The sequence below is a fragment of the Salmo salar genome, chromosome ssa02 (assembly GCF_905237065.1).
Source record: "Salmo salar chromosome ssa02, Ssal_v3.1, whole genome shotgun sequence".
In the NCBI taxonomy this organism is placed as follows: Eukaryota; Metazoa; Chordata; class Actinopteri; order Salmoniformes; family Salmonidae; genus Salmo; species Salmo salar.
Window position 1 is genome coordinate 6,615,628 of NC_059443.1, and position 26,362 is coordinate 6,641,989.

Sequence of the window (26,362 nt, forward strand, 5' to 3'; positions counted from 1 at the left end):
TGTTCACCATCTAAATGTCTATATCTATATGTTCACCATCTAAATGTCTATATCAATATGTTCACCATCTAAATGTCTATATCTATATGTTCACCATCTAAATGTCTATATCTATATGTTCACCATCTAAATGTCTATATCTATATGTTCACCATCTAAATGTCTATATCAATATGTTCACCATCTAAATGTCTATATCAATATGTTCACCATCTAAATGTCTATATCTATACCATCTAAATGTCTATATCAATATGTTCACCATCTAAATGTCTATATCAATATGTTCACCATCTAAATGTCTATATCAATATGTTCACCATCTAAATGTCTATATCAATATGTTCACCATCTAAATGTCTATATCAATATGTTCACCATCTAAATGTCTATATCTATATGTTCACCATCTAAATGTCTATATCTATATGTTCACCATCTAAATGTCTATATCTATATGTTCACCATCTAAATGTCTATATCTATATGTTCACCATCTAAATGTCTATATCAATATGTTCACCATCTAAATGCCTATATCAATATGTTCACCATCTAAATGTCTATATCTATATGTTCACCATCTAAATGTCTATATCTATATGTTCACCATCTAAATGTCTATATCAATATGTTCACCATCTAAATGTCTATATCTATATGTTCACCATCTAAATGTCTATATCAATATGTTCACCATCTAAATGCCTATATCAATATGTTCACCATCTAAATGTCTATATCAATATGTTCACCATCTAAATGTCTATATCAATATGTTCACCATCTAAATGTCTATATCCGTATGTTCACCATCTAAATGTCTATATCAATATGTTCACCATCTAAATGTCTATATCTATACCATCTAAATGTCTATATCAATATGTTCACCATCTAAATGTCTATATCTATACCATCTAAATGTCTATATCAATATGTTCACCATCTAAATGTCTATATCCGTATGTTCACCATCTAAATGTCTATATCCGTATGTTCACCATCTAAATGTCTATATCAATATGTTCACCATCTAAATGTCTATATCTATATGTTCACCATCTAAATGTCTATCCATATGTTCACCATCTAAATGCCTATATCAATATGTTCACCATCTAAATGTCTATATCCGTATGTTCACCATCTAAATGTCTATATCAATATGTTCACCATCTAAATGTCTATCCATATGTTCACCATCTAAATGTATATCTGCTCTGTTTTATTGATTGATGCTTAGTTTTCATGATCTCTCTCCCACAGACAAAGAGTTTGAGGCTGAACCTCGCGCAGCAGAAGGCAAAGAGGAGGATAGGGAGAGAAGCTCAAAGAGGCCACGGCCACTCCGCTCTGAGAAGGTTTCCCTTGTGAAGGAGCAGGAACCAGCAGGAGGCACCAAGAACCCCATCATCAGTGTGGTTCTGACCGCTCATGAGGCACTTCCTGGTAAGTTACAACTACATTATCATCAGTGTGGTTCTGACCACTCATGAGGCACTTCCTGGTAAGTTACAACTACATTATCATCAGTGTGGTTCTGACCACTCATGAGGCACTTCCTGGTAAGTTACAACTACATTATCATCAGTGTGGTTCTGACCACTCATGAGGCACTTCCTGGTAAGTTACAACTACATTATCATCAGTGTGGTTCTGACCACTCATGAGGCACTTCCTGGTAAGTTACAACTACATTATCATCCGTGTGGTTCTGACCACTCATGAGGCACTTCCTGGTAAGTTACAACTACATTGTCATCCGTGTGGTTCTGACCACTCATGAGGCACTTCCTGGTAAGCTACAACTATATTATGGATGTGCCCCAAATGGCACCCTACTACCTACATGGTGTGCTACTTTTGACCAGGGCCCATAGGGAATACGCTGCCATTGGTACGCACATGGATCAACCAGAGGATCTTCAGATTTTATCCAGAAAAGTATAGATTCACACTGTTGCTGATGGTACATTTTCAGAGTTTTATGTATGAAAAATCAGGAAAGTTTATAGTCTATGTATTCCCGATGACTTGTATAAACGTTTATCTGTCTGTGTATTTGTTTATTTAGGTGCCACAAGGATAGTGCCGATCGAGGCCACCCCGGCAGAGCCGGTTGCTACAGCAGACACAGACCCTCAGGAGGCAGGACAGAAGAGAGGATTTCAAGAATATTCCATACAACAAGCTGCTTATGAAGTGCCATTAAAGTCCAACAGGTACAGACATTTGGGTTGTACACCACACAGCAGTTGAAGATAAAGTACCCAGACTGTATTGTGGCATTAATAAACATAATGATGTCTTGAGTGAACTGAATCAATGTAGTCTACAGTATGTCATAGTCTAGGCTACTATATGTAACACTTTAATGGATGTGTCAACAACAGATTTCAGCATTGTTACTGTAGATACAAACATCATGTTTTTGCTATAGCTCAAATAGAATTTTGGCAAGTTACTTTGGAAAAACAGCAACACATATTTGGTTCTACTGTATGTGTATTGCAACATTCCTCGTTCATACAGAATAGGACAGACCCAGTTGAAGATCTTCACCTGCGAATACTGCAACAAGGTCTTCAAGTTCCGCCACTCCTTGCAGGCCCATCTGCGAACCCACACCAACGAGAAACCCTTCAAGTGCCCACACTGCGACTACGCCAGTGCCATCAAAGCCAACCTCAGCGTTCACATGCGCAAGCACACGGGAGAGAAGTTCAGCTGTGAACACTGCTCCTTCCAGTGCCTCAGCAAGGGCCACCTCAAGGTGCACGTGGAGAGAGTTCACCACAAGATCAAGCAGCACTGTCTCTTCTGCAAGAAGAAGTACTCTGATGTCAAGAACCTGCTCAAACACATGAGGGAGAGCCACGACCTAGAGGACAAGAAGGTGAAGGAGCGCTCTCTTTTTAAAAATCTATCATATGTCTTTATACTGTCTTTATTATGAGATCTTATTGATGTAGTTATTAATAACATGTATTATGAGATCCTATTGATGTAGTTATTAATAACGTATTATTATGAGATCTTATTGATGTAGTTATTAATAACATGTATTATGAGATCTTATTGATGTAGTTATTAATAACATGTATTATTATGAGATCTTATTGATGTAGTTATTAATAACATGTATTATTATGAGATCTTATTGATGTAGTTATTAATAACATGTATTATGAGATCTTATTGATGTAGTTATTAATAACATGTATTATTATGAGATCTTATTGATGTAGTTATTAATAACATGTATTATTATGAGATCTTATTGATGTAGTTATTAATAACATGTATTATTATGAGATCCTATTGATGTAGTTATTAATAGCATGTATTATTATGAGATCTTATTGATGTAGTTATTAATAACATGTATTATTATGAGATCGTATTGATGTAGTTATTAATAACATGTATTATTATGAGATCTTATTGATGTAGTTATTAATAACATGTATTATTATGAGATCCTATTGATGTAGTTATTAATAACATGTATTATTATGAGCTCTTATTGATGTAGTTATTAATAACATGTATTATGAGATCTTATTGATGTAGTTATTAATAACATGTATTATTATGAGCTCTTATTGATGTAGTTATTAATAACATGTATTATTATGAGCTCTTATTGATGTAGTTATTAATAACATGTATTATTATGAGATCTTATTGATGTAGTTATTAATAACATGTATTATGAGATCTTATTGATGTAATTATTAATAACATGTATTATTATGAGATCTTATTGATGTTATTAATAACGTATTATTATGAGATCTTATTGATAACATGTATTATTATGAGATCCTATTGATGTAGTTATTAATAACATGTATTATGAGATCCTATTGATGTAGTTATTAATAACATGTATTATGAGATCTTATTGATGTAGTTATTAATAACATGTATTATTATGAAGGTGAAGGACTCGTACCATGAGTACAGTCTACAGACCAGAGAAGGCAAGCGGCAGCTCCTCTACGACTGCCAGATCTGCGACCGCAAGTTCAAGAACGAGCTGGACCGTGACCGCCACATGATGGTCCACGGTAGTGAGAGGCCGTTTGGCTGCGAGCTGTGTGACCACGGCTGCACCAAGTTCCAGGCTCTCCAGGCTCACGTCCGCAAGCATCCCTTCCTCTACGTGTGTGCCGCCTGCCAGCAGAAGTTTGTCAGCTCCGTGCGGCTGAAGGCCCACCTGAAGGAGGCTCACCCAGAGTCAGAGGAGGCGGCTGGGTTCTCAGAGTCCATCAACAGCAGCTTCTGTCTGCTGGAGCCGGGGGACGACATCAAGAGAGAGATGCTGAGACAGGATGAGATCAGGATGGCTGAGGAGCTATCTCTACTCAACGCCCAGCAGGAGGAGGAGGAGGCCCTCGCTGGTGACCCTTCAGAGGAGCAGGAGGAGGCCCTCGCTGGTGACCCTTCAGAGGAGCAGGAGGAGGCCCTCGCTGGTGACCCTTCAGAGGAACAGGAGGAGGCCCTCGCTGGTGGCCCTTCAGAGGAGCAGGAGGAGGCCCTCGCTGGTGACCCTTCAGAGGAACAGGAGGAGGCCCTCGCTGGTGACCCTTCAGAGGAACAGGAGGAGGCCCTCGCTGGTGGCCCTTCAGAGGAAGAGGAGGAGGCCCTCGCTGGTAACCCTTCAGAGGAACAGGAGGAGGGGGAGGGAGAAGAACAGGAGGAAGGACTGGGAGAGGGGGAGGAACAGGGAGAGGGGCTGGGGGAGGAACAGGGAGAGGGGCTGGGGGAGGGGGAGGAACAGGTGGTCCCTGATCCGGGCCCTGAGGAGCAGACTGTAGAGACATGCGTGTTGAACCAACCTGCACAAGAGACTGAGACTCTACAAGACAGAACTGAGCCAATCAGTCCTGAACAAACCCAGACAGCAAGCAAAGGCACGACCCAGGAAGTAATCCGTGAGGAGAGACCTGATAAGACACTGGTGGAGGAAGACAAGCCTCATGGGGAGAATAACGTCATTGTGGCTGAACAAGACACTTTGGTAGAAAAGCCTTCAGGCAAGGAGGAGTCAATGGGCCACCAGCAGCATCCAGAAGAAGACAAAGGCTCTTCATCAACATCACAAGGTCATGTTGAGGAGACTCTCCGGTCTTTGGTTCTGATTCAGGGGGAGGTCATAGGTCAAACAAATGCTTCAGCTGGCCCACAAGGAGAAGATGGCACAACGGAGGAGAGGAGCGCTTTCCAACAGATTCTAGATAAGTTGCAGAAAAGGCAGCTGAACATGGTTGTCTTTGACAGAATCCGAAAAGTATACGGGGACCTGGAATGTGAATACTGTGGTAAGAATATATCACGCAAATATATTGACATAGAAATCATTTTATTCTAGCAGTATAAGTTGCATTTTTTACAAGAGTTTGTAATTTCATAATTTCCTGTGTTTGTAATTCATCTGTAAACCAGCTGTTTTTTTGTTCCCTGTCTAGGAAAGCTCTTCTGGTACCAAGTCCACTACAACATGCATGTGCGTACTCACACAAAAGAGCATCTACATTACTGTACCCAGTGCAGCTATTCTTCCATCACCAAGAACTGTCTGAAGCGACATCTGATCCAGAGACACAGTAACATCCTGCTTCAGTGTCCGATGGAACACTGTCAGTACTGCACACCTGACAAGTACAAGCTGCAGGCCCACCTCAAAACACACTTTGACAACGTGAGTCTGGGGCCCAAATGGAACCCTACTTTTGACCAGGGCCTAAAGGCAGTCACATAATCTGATCATTATTACATTGAAATGTTTGTTTGTTGACTCTTAACATCATCAATTTAATCCAATATTAAGGAGAAGAGAAGCTTTGCTTGCCCTGTGTGTGAGGAAACGTTCACTGAAGATAAACTGAAGCATCATATCAAGAACTTTCATCCAGGTAAGAGACCAGAACTAAGCCCAATCTTTGTTTGGTGTTCTATTACAACAGCAGAGCTTTAATGATGTTTAAATCCAAAATATCATACCCATTTCCTGATTGGAGCCAGGCATGAAGGTAAATAAGCCTTGTCCGAGCCAGAACGGCCCATAGGGCAGGAGCCTGTCCTGTTTCTGAATCTTGAGGCAGCTTTAATGTACAGCCTCTGGACAGGACGCTGGCTATGTAGGTAAAACTCGCTCTTATCTGCAGATACGCCGATGAACACCATCTCTGAGGCGCTTGGGGTGAGGGGTGCAGATGAAGGGCTTGATCGGGAAGAGAGCGTCTAAGTGTCCTTACTGTGACAGCTACTTCATGAGGAACGGAGCTGATCTGCAGCAGCACATCTGGGCTCACCAAGGTAGGACAATCAAACTCATTAGACTGCGTACCAAATGCCATCCTATTCCTTATAATGCGTTCTACTTTTGGACTCTGAGGTGGCCCGAAGTGGTTTTCTACACCTTTTAAAAGGCAATAGCAACTACCACACTTAACTTTTTAGAGGAAAGTTTTACTTGCAACGAATGTGATGTGTGGTTGTCTTATCGCTGTGAAGTGTGGTTGTCTTATCGCTGTGATGTGTGGTTGTCTTATCGCTGTGATGTGTGGTTGTCTTATCGCTGTGATGTGTGGTTGTCTTATCGCTGTGAAGTGTGGTTGTCTTATCGCTGTGATGTGTGGTTGTCTTATCGCTGTGATGTGTGGTTGTCTTATCGCTGTGATGTGTGGTTGTCTTATCGCTGTGATGTGTGGTTGTCTTATCGCTGTGAAGTGTGGTTGTCTTATCGCTGTGATGTGTGGTTGTCTTATCGCTGTGATGTGTGGTTGTCTTATCGCTGTGAAGTGTGGTTGTCTTATCGCTGTGATGTGTGGTTGTCTTATCGCTGTGATGTGTGGTTGTCTTATCGCTGTGATGTGTGGTTGTCTTATCGCTGTGATGTGTGGTTGTCTTATCGCTGTGAAGTGTGGTTGTCTTATCGCTGTGAAGTGTGGTTGTCTTATCGCTGTGATGTGTGGTTGTCTTATCGCTGTGATGTGTGGTTGTCTTATCGCTGTGAAGTGTGGTTGTCTTATCGCTGTGATGTGTGGTTGTCTTATCGCTGTGATGTGTGGTTGTCTTATCGCTGTGATGTGTGGTTGTCTTATCGCTGTGATGTGTGGTTGTCTTATCGCTGTGATGTGTGGTTGTCTTATCGCTGTGAAGTGTGGTTGTCTTATCGCTGTGATGTGTGGTTGTCTTATCGCTGTGATGTGTGGTTGTCTTATCGCTGTGATGTGTGGTTGTCTTATCGCTGTGATGTGTGGTTGTCTTATCGCTGTGATGTGTGGTTGTCTTATCGCTGTGATGTGTGGTTGTCTTATCGCTGTGATGTGTGGTTGTCTTATCGCTGTGATGTGTGGTTGTTCTTCCTACCTTAGTTGAATGCACTGTCTGTAAATCCCTCTGGATAAGAGTGTCTGCTAAATGACTACTGTCTGTAAATCCCTCTGGATAAGAGTGTCTGCTAAATGACTACTGACTGTAAATCCCTCTGGATAAGAGTGTCTGCTAAATGACTACTGACTGTAAATCCCTCTGGATAACAGTGTCTGCTAAATGACTACTGACTGTAAATCCCTCTGGATAAGAGTGTCTGCTAAATGACTACTGACTGTAAATCCCTCTGGATAAGAGTGTCTGCTAAATGACTACTGACTGTAAATCCCTCTGGATAAGAGTGTCTGCTAAATGACTACTGACTGTAAATCCCTCTGGATAAGAGTGTCTGCTAAATGACTACTGACTGTAAATCCCTCTGGATAAGAGTGTCTGCTAAATGACTACTGACTGTAAATCCCTCTGGATAAGAGTGTCTGCTAAATGACCAAAATGTAAAAGCCACTGTATCTCTTCCCCCTGTTAGGAGTGAAGCCCTTCAAGTGTTCCCTGTGTGACTACGCCAGCCGCAGTAAGAGCAACCTGAAGGCCCACATGAGCAGACACACCACGGAGAAGACACACCTGTGTGACATGTGTGGCAAGAAGTTCAAGTCCAAGGTCACTCTGAAGAGCCACAAGCTGATGCACACAGAGGACGGTGAGAGAAAACCCACAAACGCTTTGAGATCTAGGGTGAGTCCCAAATGGTACGCTGTTCCCTATATAGTGCACTACTTTTGACCAGAGTTCCTGGTCAAAAGTAGTGCACTATATAGGGCTCTGGTCAATAGTAGTGCACTATATATGGAATAGGGTGCCATTTGGGATCTAGTGGGGGTAGTTAACATTGAAGTCTTATCTTTGACTGTAATTAACCAGCAGGTGAGTATTGTCATCCTGTCTCTGTCCCTCCATACTGTAGGTAAGCAGTTCAAATGTACAGAGTGTGATTACAGCGCTGCACAGAAACCTCTACTGGTACGACACATGGAGCAGCACGCCTCTTTCAAGGTAATCAGAAGAGGGCTGTCTCTATATAAAGCTTTTATAATACAGTCACTAGCATCAATGTATCAACACCAGCCTCTAACAAGTTAAACTTCCACTACCATAAAATACATTTGGACAGTTTAAGGGAGCGCACAATGTTCCTTCAGTAAAAGGACCCTTTCTAGTCTTCATTATTGTTGGAAGCCAGTTGAAATGTGTTTTCCACAGCCCTACCGCTGCGGCCACTGTCACTACTCCTGTAACATAGCAGGACCCCTGAAGAGACATTACAGCAAGAAGCACCCCAACCAGGAGTACTGTAACGCAGGGCCTGGTCCAGCCACCTCTGAGGCTGTGGAGCAGCAAGGTGAGTCGCTCAGCAGAGACACACCGATCTCTGGAATGGACAATACATTTGTGGAGATCATACTGTACCAAACAGAAACACATTTACATATATATTAACATTTAGCAGATGCTCTTATCCAGAAAGACTTAGTCAATGTATTCAACTAAGTTTAATAGGGAAAACAAATATTGTTATCTCTACCTTCTTGCCCTTTGTGCTGTTGTCTGTGCCCTGTTTTGTGTTGCTACCATGTTGTGTTGTCATGTGTTGCTGCCTTGCTATGTTGTTGTGTTAGGTCTCTCTTTATGTTGTGTTGTCTCTTGTCGTGGTGTGTTTTGTCCTATATTGATATTTTTTCAATCCCAGCCCCCGTCCCCGCAGGAGGTCTTTTGCCTTTTGGGAGGCCGTCATTGTAAATAAGAATTTGTTCTTAACTGACTTGCCTAGTTAAATAAAGGTTAAATAAAATCAGTCATGTCAGTTCCAGTAGACCCATCTCCAAAACAGAGGACCTGGAATCGGCCTTTCCTCAGTAAAACAGAGGACCTGGAATCGGCCTTTCCTCAGTAAAACAGAGGACCTGGAATCGGCCTTTCCTCAGTAAAAACAGAGGACCTGGAATCGGCCTTTCTCAGTAAAACAGAGGACCTGGAATCGGCCTTTCCTCAGTAAAACAGAGGACCTGGAATCGGCCTTTCCTCAGTAAAACAGAGGACCTGGAATCGGCCTTTCCTCAGTAAAACAGAGGACCTGGAATCGGCCTTTCCTCAGTAAAACAGAGGACCTGGAATCGGCCTTTCCTCAGTAAAACAGAGGACCTGGAATCGGCCTTTCCTCAGTAAAACAGAGGACCTGGAATCGGCCTTTCCTCAGTAGAAACAGAGGACCTGGAATCGGTCTTTCCTCAGTAAAACAGAGGACCTGGAATCGGCCTTTCCTCAGTAAAACAGAGGACCTGGAATCGGCCTTTCCTCAGTAGAAACAGAGGACCTGGAATCGGTCTTTCCTCAGTAAAACAGAGGAGGAACCTGCACACTGTTTGCTGTGTGTCCTGTGTGAGACTGTCCTGTATCTCTAGGTGGAGTGAAGTGTCCCGTGTGAGACTGTCCTGTATCTCTAGGTGGAGTGAAGTGTCCCGTGTGAGACTGTCCTGTATCTCTAGGTGGAGTGAAGTGTCCCGTGTGAGACTGTCCTGTATCTCTAGGTGGAGTGAAGTGTCCCGTGTGAGACTGTCCTGTATCTCTAGGTGGAGTGAAGTGTCCCGTGTGAGACTGTCCTGTATCTCTAGGTGGAGTGAAGTGTCCCGTGTGAGACTGTCCTGTATCTCTAGGTGGAGTGAAGTGTCCCGTGTGAGACTGTCCTGTATCTCTAGGTGGAGTGAAGTGTCCTGTGTGAGACTGTCCTGTATCTCTAGGTGGAGTGAAGTGTCCTGTGTGTGACTGTCCTGTATCTCTAGGTGGAGTGAAGTGTCCCGTGTCTCTAGGTAGAGTGAAGTGTCCCATGTGAGACTGTCCTGTATATCTAGGTGGAGTGAAGTGTCCCGTGTGAGACTGTCCTGTATATCTAGGTGGAGTGAAGTGTCCCGTGTGAGACTGTCCCGTATCTCTAGGTGGAGTGAAGTGTCCCGTGTGAGACTGTCCTGTATCTCTAGGTGGAGTGAAGTGTCCCGTGTGAGACTGTCCTGTATCTCTAGGTGGAGTGAAGTGTCCCGTGTGAGACTGTCCTGTATCTCTAGGTGGAGTGAAGTGTCCCGTGTCTCTAGGTAGAGTGAAGTGTCCCATGTGAGACTGTCCTGTATATCTAGGTGGAGTGAAGTGTCCCGTGTGAGACTGTCCTGTATATCTAGGTGGAGTGAAGTGTCCCGTGTGAGACTGTCCTGTATATCTAGGTGGAGTGAAGTGTCCCGTGTGAGACTGTCCCGTATCTCTAGGTGGAGTGAAGTGTCCCGTGTGAGACTGTCCTGTATCTCTAGGTGGAGTGAAGTGTCCCGTGTGAGACTGTCCTGTATCTCTAGGTGGAGTGAAGTGTCCCGTGTGAGACTGTCCTGTATCTCTAGGTGGAGTGAAGTGTCCTGTGTCTCTAGGTGGAGTGAAGTGTCCTGTGTGTGACTGTCCTATATCTCTAGGTGGAGTGAAGTGTCCTGTGTGTGACTATGTGTACGGTACCAAGTGGGAGATGAACAGACACCTGAAGAACAAGCATGGCCTCAAAGTGATTCAGAGTGACGTGCTTGGTCTCAACCAATGGGAGGTAAGGTTTAATAGTCTCATATATATATATATATATATATATATATATATATATATATATATATATATATATATATATGGTCAATATTAAGATGTTTTTCTATGTCTAGACACTGTGTTAAGTGTGTGTGTGTGTGTGTTCTGAGGTGGTGGAGCAGTCGGTGGAGGAGCCCCTTACCCAGTACCTCCACATCACTGAGACAGAGGACCCTCAGGGGACCGAAGCTGCCGTGTCAGCCCTCCAGGACCTCAGGTTCACAGAGAACGGTTAGGACAAGTTAGCCTGGTCCCAGATCTGTTTGTGCTCTTGCCAACACCATTGCTCCTTGTCAAGCCACATACAACAGAGTGACAAAGAGTTGAAATATCCTTGGTGTCCCTCACTGTGTTTAATGTATTGGAATGATCTGCTTAGGGGTGGTGGCGACCACCACGGAAGGGCTGGATCCCACAGCGGTTAACATCCTGCAGCAGATCATTGAGCTGGGGGCAGAGTCTAATGATGCCACAGCAGCCTCCATGGTGGCCATGGTCCCTGGCAGAGTGACCGTGGTGGAGCAGGTAAGAGCAGTGTCAAAAGTAGTGCACTATAAAGGGAATAGGGTGCCAATAGTGCAGTACTTTTGACCAGGGCCCTTTGGTCAAACGTAGTGCACTATAAAAGGGAATATGGTGCTTGGGCCCTTGTCAATAGGGAATATGTTGCCATTTAGGACATCCCACTCCAACACATTCCAATCCTCTTTCCACCATCTTCCAGGTGACTGAGGAGGAGGGGACCCACACTGTGATGATCCAGGACCCCTTCCAGCAGGCAGCCTCCATGGGGCTGGGTGAGGAGCACCATCTGGTGGTGTCGTCTGATGATGTGGAGGGCATGGAGACGGTCACCGTGTACACTCAGGGAGAGGACGCCTCCCAGTTCATTGTCTATGTCCAAGAGGCTGTGGAGACCGAGGAGCATACTGTGGAATCTATCTGAGCAGGCCAGAGCGTTGGTGCAGGCATGGAGGAGCAGTCAACAGTTTCATCCCAGGTCATTCAGTAGGTGGAAGACATTTTGAAAACAGGGAGATATTACCTGAACTTGTCCAATTAGAACACAGATTTGTATTGTTCCGTTGCTAGACATTTTTCTAGTGTGCCCTATTGAACTCCACCCTGGCTTGCTCTATGAAACCCACAACCAATCTCCAATGGCTTTGATTGGAATAACATAGTGGCTTGAAATGTATCATTTCATCGCTTATGCCTTTTCTCTGTGATTAGCATTTCCTTATGTTAATTCAACTTAATATATCAAAGGCTTTTCTTAGAAAACAAGATTTTGGAATGTACTTTTTATACAAGTGTATAAGTCATTTAGTAAGGGAATAAAATGTGGATAATTCAAATATTCATGTCGGGATTCAATCTGTAACGCTGTCGACAATGAGCCTTTGAAAGGCTATGTTACCGCGTTCACAGAGATCACATTCAAGGTAAACGCTGCAGAGGTCGCCTTAATCGGAAATGACCTTTTAAAATGTCAAGCGCCTTTTCAGATTGCATCTCAGCCTTACTTAGCTTACAACATGGTTGCAGTTTTGGCATGATGTGCCTTTAATGTTTACAACGGATCATTTACAGGACTGGATTCTTTATAGGACTAGATTGTTGATCATGTTTATCTGTACACCCCCCATCCTGTTGACTAATAGTTCTACACCTATTGGAATGTTAGTCAATGAACAATTAAACGCATCATGACAAACTCAATAGCTTGAAAGTGTTTATTGACATGAACAATTCACCCATGTCTGATCTCTGGTGTAGAACTACCAGAACACATATGTTAGATGAGTGGCTCTCCAGTACACTGGTCATTCATGTTGCCTTCCAATGCTCCTCGGAAGTGACAAATACAAGGTTCAGACGGCGAAACAAACCACTTGAACGACTCTCCCAAGTTGGACTTCCAAATAGGAAAGTCTGTGATGGAGATGATACCCGGGATTACAAATTGTGATGTTTCGTCACTGACATTTCACCTTTTCAACTAAGGATCTAGGACTTCCTGCTCTCCTCAGCCATGAGTTCTCTGACGTGGTCGTCTTCCTGGCTGAATTCCCGGCCGTCCTCCTCCTCCCTCTCCTGACCCTGGCTGTGTCTGGACAGAAGGTACTCCTTAGGAGTGATGTCATCATCAACGGGCCGTTTGGACTTCTTCTTCTTCTCCATTATCTTCTGCTTCCTGTACTTTGCCAGCACCTCCAGCTGCTGCAGTGTGAGCTCTGGTGCCAGGGTGTTTGAGGTAGTGTCTTTGACCCTCAGTTTGTAGTCCAGGATCTGCTTGTTGAGAGCGTCGTGGTCAACCCCGAACAGCACAGGTTTTTTAGACGTGGTGGGCTGTCCTGGTTCCACTACATGCAGTCGTTCTCTGTAAGATATTAGATGTATTAAGTCAACTTCAAAAACTCACTTGACTGTATTTACTATTTGAGCCCCAGTCTTCATAAAGATTGTTTCTCACCCCAGTCCATCTTCAGGACCAAAGTCAGCCATCTTGAGTAGGTTTTCAACCTAACAGCACAGTCCACAAGCACAAAGTTCATCAGCAGTCTTTCATAAAATGTTGAATGTTGTTTGTGTTCTAATGAATATGAAATGCCAATTACCTCAGACATGGCTGCGTACTGTTTATCCTTTATGAAAACCAAAGGAGGGACACCACCAAGGGTTTGATGAGCCATAATGAGGTACCTGTTAACAGAGCAGCACAGGGGTTCTCTCTAACATCATCCTGAAACAACCTAGCCTGAGTGTCAGTCTCTGTGTGCTATCCTGACAACTCCTTGTCATGTTTTGTCTTGACATGGACCGTTGGCAAGAACACACAGACCTGGAACCAGGCTAAAATCATCAGAAAGAGAAGAGTACTGCTATTTTCTGAGAGAGTGCTTACCTTATTCGAGGGCTGCTCTTGTCCAGTGCTTGCTGAATCTGGTCATCCCTCTCTGACACACCACTGGTTTTCCAATAGACCCGGCAACTAGAGAAGTCTGCAGGCAGTGACACCTGATGTGACACACACGCAATATTATAACAACTCAAACGGAAGGACTTTGCATTTTGGCGCAGTCCAGGCAGTGCTGAGAGGGTTAGAATGGAACTGTACACAATAATAGCACCAATTTTATGAAGCTACCTTGCATTACCAAAATGTCATTGAATATTTCAGACCAAGCTGAAGTACTTCCTAGCCTGGTCCCAGATCAGCAAGTGCTCAATGCTGTCATTGTCCAGCCAAACATGACAATGAGTGACAGGGAGTGGGCATGATTGCACAAACACACCAGCACCCAGGCTAGGTTATTCCTACCCTTGAGATGTCCACACTGTAGTTGTAGACCTCATAGTTGACTTCAGGGGAGCTCAGTAGATCAGTGATGGCCTTGTACAGGATGGAGTTGAGGACTCTGGTGCGCATGTTGTCCCCTTGGCTTTGTTTCTTAGGTGGCTTCAGAGCACTGAGCTGACTGGACGGTGGCCCCTGTCAGAATTACGAAGGTTAAAGTGTGAAACCGGATACAGCAAGCCTGAGTGCCAGTCTGTTTCTACTGTCTTGACAACTCCTTATGGAATTGGTATGCCAATGACAACAGAACAGGCGTTGCACAAACAGATAAGGGGCCAGGCTGAGAATAAGCCTAATTACAATCTAAATCACGACATGAGACAGTGTACCAACCTGGGGCGGTGTTTCATACCAGAGCTTCTTCCTGTTGAAGACATGTCATTTAGAAAACATTACTCAAGTCATAGCAGAAGAGGAGCCTGGTACCTGATCCGTTTGTGCTCATGCCAACAACTGTCATTGTCAAGCCAAACATGTTTGGCGTGACAAGGATTTGACATGACGGCTCAAACAGACTAAACAGGCTAGTAAGAGTACTAACTTACTAGGCTCAGTCGGCTGATTACTTGATAGCTAGGCTAGCAAGACATGATTAATCAAATCAGGGCTTGCTACCAAAACGTTCTCTTACTTTGTTTTGTTGACAAACTTCCTCAACAGGTTTTTACCAGCACACTTGGAAGAAGTGTGAAAATCTCTTCTGTCATGACAAACTGATGAGACGGAACGGTGCTCGCAGTTCAAATGATGGACTCGATGCTGAGGACCAAGTTCGACACCGCCGCCGGTCCGTTTCTTCATAGCCATACAACTGCTCGCGTAATGCTGAACAACTAGACATTGTTTTACTCTTGAATATGTATTAATTCCAAACATGATCAATATGTTACTGAAATCTTTAAAAAGCTAGTGATTTCTTCGGTCGCACACCAGCTAACTAGCTAGCATGTATATAAACATCACCCTGCGCAACTAGTAATGTCTGTCTGAAGAATGGGTTAAGGCAGAAGCAATCGTTGTCAAAGCTACTTCGTTTTTGGTATTGTGGCAAACAAATGTTATAGGTGCAAGCCGCCACCTACTGTATTGGCTGTGTATCTGCCTACTATTCTGTAGTATGTATTCATTACACTTTGTGAAAGAATTGCCCTACCTAACCCTGCACCCAGTAAAACCTCACCACTACTCCACTACTTTAGCCTGCTATAAACCTACTCCAGGCCAGCAGCCTGGGAGAACAGGACACTATCGTTCAAAATATCTGAACTCTTCTGAAGTAAAATGCCTGTACACCCAATGTCAGCTAGGAATCATCGATTGTGGATTTATACCACAGATAAGGTTAGAGAATATTAATTCATTGTTAAAACAATTTCTATAAATCTACTAGTAACCTTGTTGGGTGTATTTCAAGCCAGGACATACTATATTTATTTCATTTTAATCCACATGCCAAACCCAAAAGAAACAAACTAACATTTTACAAATAATTATGGGTAATTTATGGGCAAAACAAAAACACAGATCAACGAGGTCATCTCTAGAAAAGAAGAAAAACACACATCCTTTAATTTAGCACAGCATGGAAACAATGGTTCATTTGAGCATGAAAACTTCTATAGGAGAACCGAGGCACTTGTACTATGCATCTTGAATGTCACTTTATTATCTACTACAGCATATTATGCTAATAAACTGCTTTAGTTTTGAGCCAAATAGTGCGTGTTTACAAGCTGCCCAGGCTGTGAAGTTATACTGTACAAATAGTTATCAATGACATGAGGTTCCAAATAAATATCGTATGTGTTCACAAGTTCTTGGGTATATTAACAGATCGTATAAAATATCTACACACATTTAAATTCTACAAAACACTCTTTACAATTGTACAAAAAAAATTGGTCCACACTGTAGTTTTTGTCAAAATGGGTACATGTATAAACTCAAGTGTTAATTGACAAATATTAGTTAGACTTTTTTTTCATGACCTCAAAGGGACATCTATTCTCATGACTCTTTCTCATCTTCAAATGTTGTCTAGATGACATTGTTTTCTTTAAAATTCCCTTTTTATAATAAGAAAATAATGACAAGGGCTATCACCGTTTCTTTCTATACATCCAAAATATATCTTCTAGATAAACACAGCTTGCAATTTGGTTAATATATTTCCTCTTCTTTTTGTTTGCACACTGACTCACTTTGAATGCATTCTGTCTGCAGAATGACTGTGCATACAGTAAGTTAGACATTTACTTTCCCTGGCTCAGCTTTGTCTTCAGGTTCAATCTCTGGAACAACAAGGTCGTGCTTCAGCTTGCTCAGCTCAGTCCAGTTAAACCCCATCAGAACCTTAGTCTTCTTCTGTCGGAGCGCTTTCATACACCGGCTGCGCTTCGCTCCAAACAGAGACGCCACATCAGTCCTCTGGAACCACAGGCGGCCTGCCAGGGCCTCCATCTCTTTCCTAGACAGGTAGGGCCTCTGGTGGAAGTATCTGGTGAGGAACTCCTTTCTATCCTGGAAGGGAAGCATCTCCATTCCTGTGGGATCCAGCACCAGGGACACAGTGGGGTCGAATGTAAAAGCACCAGGTTTGGATTTGTGCCCCACCTGCTGCTTGGTGGCCCCCCTGTCACTTCCCTAGACCTACTCTGTCTGCTCTGATCCAGGGCAGCGGCCGGCACGCCACCGTTGATTGTCTGGGCATTTGGATCAGGGTTGATCAATCTCTCTGCATCCTTGGCTGCCTTGGGGGCACACCTGCAGCGCTGGACGTGTATGGAGATGGTTTTGGAAGTGGACTTGTCTGTGTACACCCCCAGGCAGTATACACACTTGAAGGCTGGGGCCTTCAGTATGGCATGTATAGTGGGTACAATGTGGTGCTTTGTCTTCAGATGGAGCTCGTAATCCTCCCCGTTCTGAGGCTTCTCTGGACAGAAGGGACAACCGTCTTCTGCTAGGTTTTGATATGCTGACTTGATGGACTCTCGTCTCAGCTTCAGATAGATCCGGTCTTTAGTCGATGTGACCAGAACCATGTTTAGCTCCTTGTCTGCCAGCAGGTCTTTAGGGACATTTGCGCTCATGTCAAAAAAGGGAAACAAAAGGCTCCCCTGGGGATTGATTCCCAGACGATATTTCTCTTTGAGGACGTCACAGTTGGCTTTGTCTGAGAGCTTGTGTTCCTTACCCATGTGTTCCATGACTTGCTGGATGGAATAGAACACCAGTGGGCAGAGCAAACACTGCAGACCATGCAACAAATGCTGAAAAATACCCTTCTCCGACAATAACGTTTTACATCTTGTGCATTTCACTGTGTTATTCTCCATCTTCTTCAGAAATTGTGTCTGCACAGCCAACTCTTTGGGTTTCTCAGTGCTGTTGTCACCTTGTATCTGGTTCATCACGGCCGTGCTAGGCATTTGATTGGACACCGTACCGTTTCCCATGACGATAATAGTCGACGGCTTGTTCTGCTGTTGTAGAGTGGTCATGTTCTGCGTCACAAGCACACCTTTATTGACAATTTGGGTGACCCCAGCAGACTGGACTGGCATGGCAACCTGAACAGTTTCCAGTGTGTAGGTTGGCATGCCGTTTACCTTGTTGCCAGTAGGGACCAGACGGACAGACTGGGAGGACATGACGGCTCCTCTGGGACCAGACTGGGTCAACATAAGGGGCTGGGAACCACCACCCATCTTGTTTTGGACATTGATTTGGACACCAGGTGGAAGTAGGACCTGTCGGGGCTGTTGTTGTTGTTGGGGAACTCTAATTGTTATTGGTACCGGTTTGGTGGCATTCTGCTGGGTGTTGGGCAGCATCATTCTGATGGGACCAGCTTTGACGAGTGTGGAGGTGGGCAAGGCAGCACGGTTCTGAAGAGAAGTCACAGCCTGCTGAGTGAGTATTAAGCCGTTTCCTCCTGGGCCCTGTGTGGGGAGGAACATGTGCCTCTGGTCTGGACCACACACAAGGGCCGTTGTGTTACTTGGAGCGGCCAAAAGCATAGTACCGGTGGAAGGGTTTTTTGATATGGACCTTCCGTTGGGTTGTTGTTGGTTAATGTTCTTGGAGACCAGAGAGACTACCTTTTGGACAGCCCTGGGAGCCAGGTTCGGAAGCTTCTGCTGCGGGCTGTTCCTTATGCTAGTTTTGAGGTTTGTGTTGACGTGTTCGACGATGAAGGGCCTGATGTGCGCATGCAGTTCCTTGTGTTTGTCTGAGCTCAGAATGTGGTAGAGCAGGTGCTCTGACGTCTCCGCCCGGCATGTTACACATCCTGCAGAAGAACGTGGACAATTTGACCCCGTCCGCTGTCTGTTCCGCTTCGTTCCGGTGACCATAGTAACGGTTCAACAACGATCCGTAGTGGTTCACCAGGACGTGTTTTCTCATGACATAGAACAGCGAGTCGTGGAACCCACAGCCTCGACACGAGTACTTGTCTCCTACGTCAGTGGTGGAGACTGAATGGATGGTAGTATGGGACGTGGTGGAGGTTAAAGTACATGAGGCACTGGTGGTTTTGGCTGATCCCCCGTGGAACAGCTTGATGTGTTGATTGGTGATGTCAGGCTGGCTGATGAAGGAGCAGTTGGGGCAGGAGGACAGGGCGCTGATGTCCTCCTCCTCCTCATGACAGCGCTGGACGTGTCCTCTGAAGGTGTACCATGACCGGGTAGAGAACCAGCACAGGGCACAGCATAGCATCTCCCTGCGATATGGCCACTGAGTGATTTAAATAATAATGATGAAGTTAGCATGTGATTTAAATATTCATGTTACATTTAAAATCTAGAGTTAAGACATATTACAGTGTTGCAACAGCTATTATGACAGAATAATAAATGACTTGTCCTCCACAACGATGAGCGTACCCTTTTTCTCCTTTTGCCATGGTAACCATCCGTTAAATCCTCCCAGTCTGTGTTCTCAAAACAGTCGTCTCCTGCATCAAAGCATTTAAGATCCTGGAAAACAAAATCGACCAAGAGATGGTTCATGCAAAATGAATCTATCAATATTCTATTAAGAGTAGCTACAGTGAACAAAGTCCCACTAATATCTGTGCTTGAACGTTTGTAGTGTACAAACAGAACTTACATCCAACAACTTTTTGCAGTTGTCAAGTCCAATGTCACATAGAATATCTTTGACTCTCTTCCTTGATTGTCTGATTTTGTCCAATTTCTCCACAGGTAGTTGGTACATCTTTTCCCTGCACGAGCAAAACACAGCAGTAAATAAAAGGTTCATTTCACAAGCTAGAGGTAGGCCTAGAAACAAAAACAAGACATTTTAAATCAGGTTTTTGTTGTATATACTGTTAACAATAACCACTTCAGTGTCAGTGATACAAAGTAGCATTTAGTGGAGGTGCCTCTGGACTAGTAGGCCAAGCAAGCGGTTGCCCCTGAATCCCATAAATAGTTATATATAAAATGATAACAACTTTGTCATTAGTCATTGTTGGCGGAAATGGTATGTTCCTCGATTTTCGTTACTGGCTACATGAACGCAATGCCAGCCAAAATGACCAGGCAAGTAATAAAACTTAGAATTTGGTCACATCGTCTGCTGCGAAAAACTGCAGCTAAGACAAGTTACATAATTATGTGAATGGCGCACTGACAGTTGAATGTTACTGGCTAGCAAATAACTACGAAGAATGAGCAGAGAAATACTAAACCACTGATAAACAGTCAGGATGCATAATAATAGTGCATCTGCGCAAGGCAGCTAAAACAGTTGTTAGCTAGCTGGATGACTGATGCTAGCATCGCGTTGCCTCATTTGCATGCACACACAGACAGGTCACTGAGGTAACTTCACCGCTCATACACATTCGGCGGCAGGATTTAAATATTTGGTGAATTGCAACAACGTTTTGGACACAATGTTAATCATGCAGATATATACTGAAGATACATTTGGGAAAGTGTACCTTACACGACCTGGCAGTCGAAGAGAAAGCTCTCGACAGAGTGCGTGCTCGTGAGTCTGTTTTCACCAATCCGAGTGGAGAAGAGCTTAGGCGCGCGCACTACACAGCTATGAAAAATATACCATGAAATACTCGGCATGCACTTATCAAATCGTTTTCTTCGCCTATAATACCAATAATGGCAGAATTTCCTCTATTTTTAATCAACCATTTCTTTTGTTTGTTCTGTTGAAGAGCATCATCCAACTATTGATAGGAAACATGGCGCACAGGAAGTGAGGAAGTGACGTTTGCTCATTAACATATTGCATGGTCATGACCCTCCAATCAAATGAGTGTGTCTCTAATTCTTACCCTGGACCATTTTGAGCACAGTAGAACAATTGAGTTGACCTTGATCACCACTGGGGATCACACCTGTTGCCACCAGGTGTATCACACTCATCAATTCATATCATACCTGTTGCAGCTTGGGGCACCCTGTGAAATCACACCTATGGGGAATAAACTACAACAAGTAAACATGGCATATCTTCATATTGAATATAGAATACATATAGAATTTTAATGGTATACATAGAGAATTCTAGAATTCAAATGGACACATTTGTCTGGTTCAATGAGAGATTTATGCAGCTGTAAGTATTTTTGGTCAATGTCATTTCCCATATGCAGAACATTATGACAACAAATATCATACCAGGTCAGAGGTGAGCTCAAGGCACGGTCAAGCATTAGGTACTTGAACAATATTTTTGATAATTTATCAGCAAGCATGGTCTACATCTGTATTGTTGAAGTGGGTCAGGGAGACTATGTTTCATCTTTGTGTTAACCTTATGGGCCTACTGTGTTAACCCTATGGGCCTACTGAGTTAACCCTATGGGCCTACTGAGTTAACCCTATGGGTCTACTGTGTTAACCCTATGGGCCTACTGAGTTAACCCTATGGGCCTACTGTGTTAACCCTATGGGCCTACTGAGTTAACCCTATGGGCCTACTGAGTTAACCCTATGGGCCTACTGAGTTAACCCTATGGGCCTACTGAGTTAACCCTATGGGCCTACTGTGAGCAAATCACAAATCACTGAAACTGTGGTTGATATTTAGCCCACATGCTCTTTAATCAAAGCCTATGGACAGAAGGGCTGAACACTCACAGAAAACAAATGCCAGTGGCTCACACAGGTCATAATGACACAGTTCATAATGTCACAGTTCATAATGACACAATTCATAATGACACAGTTCATAATGACACAATTCATAATGACACAATTCATAATGACACATTTCATAATGTCACAGTTCATAATGACACAGGTCATAATGTCACAGTTCATAATGTCACAGTTCATAATGTCACAATTCATAATGACACAGTTCATAATGTCACACTTCATAATGTCACAGTTCATAATGACACAATTCATAATGTCACAGTTCATAATGTCACAGTTCATAATGACACAATTCATAATGACATTTGGGCCACACGTAATGGCTTGATATTTTGGTAAGGGGATAGTTAAGGATTTATTCCTCATAAATAGCATTAGACATATTTATTTAACCTTTATTTAACTAGGCAAGTCAGTTAAGAACAAATTCTTATTTACAATGACGGGCCAATTGTGCACCGCCCTATGGGACTCCCAATCACAGCCGGTTGTGATACAGTCTGGAATCGAACCAGGGTCTGCAGTGAAGCCTCTAGCGCTGAGATGCAGTGCCTTAGACCGCTGTGCCACTTGGGAGACATAATAAAACCACAACAGTGCTGTAGCTTTAATAATACACTCTCTCTACTCAATGCATCAGCAGTACATGTAAAGGACATGTACATTCACAGTATAACAAGTGCCAGAACTGGATTTACTACTAATGGTGTTTCATGACTATTTCCATATTAAATGCTGTGGCGCTCCGCTTTGTGGTTTCAAATGTGCTGAGAGACTGACCCTGAGAGGGACAACATTTAAGTGGGTTCAAAAGGTCAGATCGCTGAATTCACAATGAATCATCAACAACCTATTCCCTTTATAGTGCACTACTTGTGACCAGGGTCCAGGTCAAAGCAGTGCGATATATAGGAAATGGGGTGTCATTTGGGAACCAGCCAATATGAAACGTCTCCTCAGTCTCAAGTATAGAAAAGGTATAACAAAGGCCGGCAGTGTCTGTAGCACAGGAGGTTGGTGGCACCTTAATTAGGGAGGACAGGCTCGTGGTAATGGCTGGAGCAGAATGAGTGGAATGGTATCAAATACATCAAACACGTGTTTTATACCATACCATTCACTTAATTCTGGCCATTTTTATGTGCCGTCCTCCCCTCCCTGTGGTTTGCAGTGTTCTAGAATCTGACTGTAGAATCAGGTGATGACCATTCCGTCCTCCCCTCAGCAGCCCCCTGTGGTTTGTAGTGTTCTAGAATCTGACTGTAGAATCAGGTGATGACCATTCCGTCCTCCCCTCAGCAGCCCCCTGTGGTTTGTAGTGTTCTAGAATCTGACTGTAGAATCAGGTGATGACCATTCCGTCCTCCCCTCAGCAGCCCCCTGTGGTTTGTAGTGTTCTAGAATCTGACTGTAGAATCAGGTGATGACCATTCCGTCCTCCCCTCAGCAGCCCCCTGTGGTTTGTAGTGTTCTAGAATCTGACTGTAGAATCACAAGGTGATGACCATTCCGTCCTCCCCTCAGCAGCCCCCTGTGGTTTGTAGTGTTCTAGAATCTGACTGTAGAATCACAAGGTGATGACCATTCCGTCCTCCCCTCAGCAGCCCCCTGTGGTTTGTAGTGTTCTAGAATCTGATTGTAGAATCAGGTGATGACCATTCCGTCCTTCCCTCAGCAGCCCCCTGTGGTTTGTAGTGTTCTAGAATCTGACTGTAGAATCAGGTGATGACCATTCCGTCCTCCCCTCAGCAGCCCCCTGTGGTTTGTAGTGTTCTAGAATCTGACTGTAGAATCGCAAGGTGATGACCATTCCGTCCTCCCCTCAGCAGCCCCGTGGTTTGTAGTGTTCTAGAATCTGACTGTAGAATCACAAGGTGATGACCATTCCGTCCTCCCCTCAGCAGCCCCGTGGTTTGTAGTGTTCTAGAATCTGACTGTAGAATCACAAGGTGATGACCATTCCATCCTCCCCTCAGCAGCCCCCTGTGGTTTGTAGTGTTCTAGAATCTGACTGTAGAATCACAAGGTGATGACCATTCCGTCCTCCTCCACTCCTCCCCTCTGTAGCACCAGGCTGTGTCGTAGCTCTGTCCTCAGGGTGAGCAGGCTGCTGTGGTTAAACACACCTCCATTCATCTCCCTGATGGCTGGGCTGCTGCCGTAGTGCTGCTGCAGGGTCAGGTCTCGGCTCAGTCTGAGGTTCAGGTTAGTGAGGCTGGGCTGTGAGTGATAGGAGGTTGAGGAGATGACAGAGTAAGGCCGACGGGGAGGTCGCCGGGTGGATGGCCTAGGAGAAGGCCTAGGACTCTGCTGGGGCTGGGACCAAGCCTGGGAACGGGAGGCTGTGGAGGTGGAGGCACTGGAGCGACGGGATGAGTTTCTGAGTCTTCTCTCAATCACAATGTCCAAGTCCTCGTCACTCTGGAGCTCGTCATCAGTGAAGCTGTAGGCTCCCACACAGATAGGCATGCTGTGGTAACTCTGACAGATGGGCATGCTGTGGTAACTATGGTAGTCTAAAGAGCTGACACTGCCTGAGTTTATCCCCCGACATCCAGCTGCCGGTACGCACTATGTTATTACGCTGGTTCACCGGCTTCACCGTGATGATAAGATTGTGACTGTTTGCGATCATCATGTCTGTCACCTGGTCTAACACCTTGCCCATCACCTCAATCCCATTCACCTCAAGCACCTGGTCGTTGATGGCCAGCAGCCCTGTGCTCTCAGCCAGGCCTCCAGGGACCAGCCGTGAGATGAAGATCCCAGGTACCTTCTCCAGGCCGTGGGGAGTCACCCTCACAGTGGTCCCATCCCGGATATAGAACCCCAGGGGCTTCTCTGAGCCCTGGCGGTAAAGGCGCACCCGGCGCTGAGATGCGGGCAGGAAATCTGTGTCAATAATGGACGAGATGGGACGGAAGTCCTGCGGCCTGCTGATGTGGACCGTGGGCCTTTTGCGGTTCACGTCGCCGCGTGGCAGAGGGATTGCTGGCACCTTCCTCCGGCGTGTCACAGTGGCATTGGGGCAGAAGATATTGTCGTCTACTTCCTCTGTGAACAGGAAATCTGTTAGTACACGTCTTGAAAAGCAAAATTGTCAAATGCACCAACTAGTCTAATTCCTCTAAGGGCTACAATGCAACTAAACTGATGCATTGTTTGTTTTACTGTGTGGGTCAATGTGGGCAAGAAACAACTTCTGACTTAGCACAACAACCAGGACATAAATCATACTGTCAACATCAGAAAGGATTGCAGCAGAATATGTTCTGACTCTCTATAAACTATATAAACAGGAGTTCCTGAGGTTACATAAACAAGGGAAACAAATGTAGATAGTGTAAACAAACATACGAAAATAGCAGCGCACAGCAATTACATGAAAATAAACATAAACCCTGGACAACTAAATGACTTCCCCTTCTGCTGCTGGTGGAGACGCACATAAACAACTTTCCTGATGCCAACTCTGATAAATCCCTTATGAAGAAAGCATGCAAGAAGGATATTTGAATTCCAGTCTCAGCCTTGAATGATATGTTATCTCAGTGTTATTGAAGCCTATCGATGTTGCCTAGTTTTATTACCTTTTTAATGGCAGACAACCATAATGACTGGCATAGTCTTGCATAACTACAGTTGGTTGTGTTTAGGGCTTTAGAGTGAAACAACTGACTGGTCTGTTCTGGGTGAATACCTTGTCTCTGTATGAAGATCCGCAGTAAGGTGGGAGCAGTGGACACGGCCTTGCAGAAGTTGTCATCGTTATTGATGGGTAGTAGTTCTCCCTGGATATCTGCATAGCCAATTATGACATCAATGCTGGTTAGACGGTGCAGGCACAGGATGAGCTTGTAGAAATCTTGGAACTCGCCAGGGTTGGAGCGGTTAAGGGAAAACCTTCTGAACTCTGCTCCATACTAAAGACAGAATTTTTCGGAGAAACTTTGAAAGATAAAGAAAAGTTGTCCTTTCCATACTAGACAAATCAAAGCAATTCATTGACAAATGTGATTTTTATATTGAGTGTCAGGAATGTATTAGGCTACTGGACAAAACTAAGATGATATGGAGCAAAATATATATATATACATGTACCTGTAGATCAGCCAAGGATTGTGAGCAGAAAATCTATCTAGCTTATTAGCTATTACACATGCAGGTAATAACACATTACTTATAATCTAAAAAATAATGTTATGACAGGTAAAAATTGCAATTAATGGGTGGATGGACCACCAAATTCGTGGTAAACAGATTATCTCATACCATAAAAGCATAAACGCATTTAAAAAATGACAGTAGCCTACACTAGGGTGACATATTGGTTGTAGGACTATATATAATTTTAGTCAAGGACCGTTATTCTTCCATTTATCGGGAGCACATTGCGCAGCTAGCCAGCATCCTCTCCAAATGGAACAATAGTCAGCCCATAAAACAGGATGTCCAACTCCCGCGCGGCTACTTACTTTGCTTTTCACTTCCACTGTCGCACGATACTGTAAAGACTGCGATTTACTTAAACTCCGATTCATTTTCTTATTCTTCAGAGCCCCACCGGGTTCTGTGTGGGTTGTAGACTACTACGTCTGTGGGTTCAGTTTGATCCACTGTCTGCTGCCTGTGCGTAAAGTTACGCTTCTTCATACAAAGCCGTTTTCCCGTACTTGTGCGGGAGGAGTTACTGCTTTCTTCTGTCACATAAAAAGACTGTGTTGTTCCCCACTGACTGGTGCGGGACCGGGGCAGACGGATTGGGTAAAGTTAATTAACCACCATGACCGCCCTCATCCTTTCCATAGCTTCCCTCTCCTCTCCACCGGAGGACGCAGTTTCTTCT

General features: G+C 44.1%; 2 protein-coding genes and 2 pseudogenes across 2 annotated transcripts in view; 1 reads left to right on the plus strand and 3 right to left on the minus strand.

Moving 5' to 3' along the window:
• LOC106597228 (zinc finger protein ZFAT) overlaps positions 1-12,735 on the plus strand; it is a 75,789-nt gene extending 63,054 nt beyond the window's left edge. Inside the window, 15 exon segments of the mRNA XM_045712771.1 lie at positions 1,270-1,452; positions 2,078-2,225; positions 2,536-2,899; positions 3,947-5,330; positions 5,478-5,710; positions 5,840-5,924; positions 6,177-6,217; positions 6,219-6,327; positions 7,874-8,047; positions 8,312-8,400; positions 8,608-8,746; positions 10,854-10,978; positions 11,124-11,244; positions 11,393-11,538; positions 11,738-12,735. Of these exon segments, the coding sequence (XP_045568727.1) occupies positions 1,270-1,452; positions 2,078-2,225; positions 2,536-2,899; positions 3,947-5,330; positions 5,478-5,710; positions 5,840-5,924; positions 6,177-6,217; positions 6,219-6,327; positions 7,874-8,047; positions 8,312-8,400; positions 8,608-8,746; positions 10,854-10,978; positions 11,124-11,244; positions 11,393-11,538; positions 11,738-11,959 (3,563 nt within the window). The 3' untranslated portion in view covers positions 11,960-12,735.
• On the minus strand, positions 12,736-15,379 carry LOC106594808 (putative ribosome-binding factor A, mitochondrial). The gene is made up of 7 exons (XM_014186193.2): positions 15,006-15,379; positions 14,708-14,738; positions 14,339-14,509; positions 13,922-14,034; positions 13,635-13,719; positions 13,490-13,539; positions 12,736-13,396 (listed from the first exon to the last, which is right to left on the minus strand). The coding sequence occupies exons 1-7, from the start codon at positions 15,248-15,250 to the stop codon at positions 13,024-13,026; spliced, it is 1,068 nt and encodes a 355-aa protein (XP_014041668.2). The 5' UTR covers positions 15,251-15,379; the 3' UTR covers positions 12,736-13,023.
• Positions 15,380-15,913: 534 nt separating this feature from the next.
• Positions 15,914-20,608, minus strand: LOC106594875 (activity-dependent neuroprotector homeobox protein 2-like; annotated as a pseudogene).
• Positions 20,609-21,434: 826 nt separating this feature from the next.
• Positions 21,435-26,289, minus strand: LOC106597220 (partitioning defective 6 homolog gamma-like; annotated as a pseudogene).
• Between the last annotated feature and the right edge of the window lie 73 nt (positions 26,290-26,362).

Bases quoted from the DNA above. Each gene is read 5' to 3' on its own strand.
- LOC106594808 (XM_014186193.2), bottom strand. From the start codon at position 15,250: ATGTTTGGAATTAATACATATTCAAGAGTAAAACAATGTCTAGTTGTT. The intron at 13,720-13,921 runs GTAAGCACTCTC...CTCTGTTAACAG, and splicing joins AAGAGCAGCCCTCGAATAAG to GTACCTCATTATGGCTCATC. The intron at 13,540-13,634 runs GTAATTGGCATT...CTGTGCTGTTAG, and splicing joins AGTACGCAGCCATGTCTGAG to GTTGAAAACCTACTCAAGAT.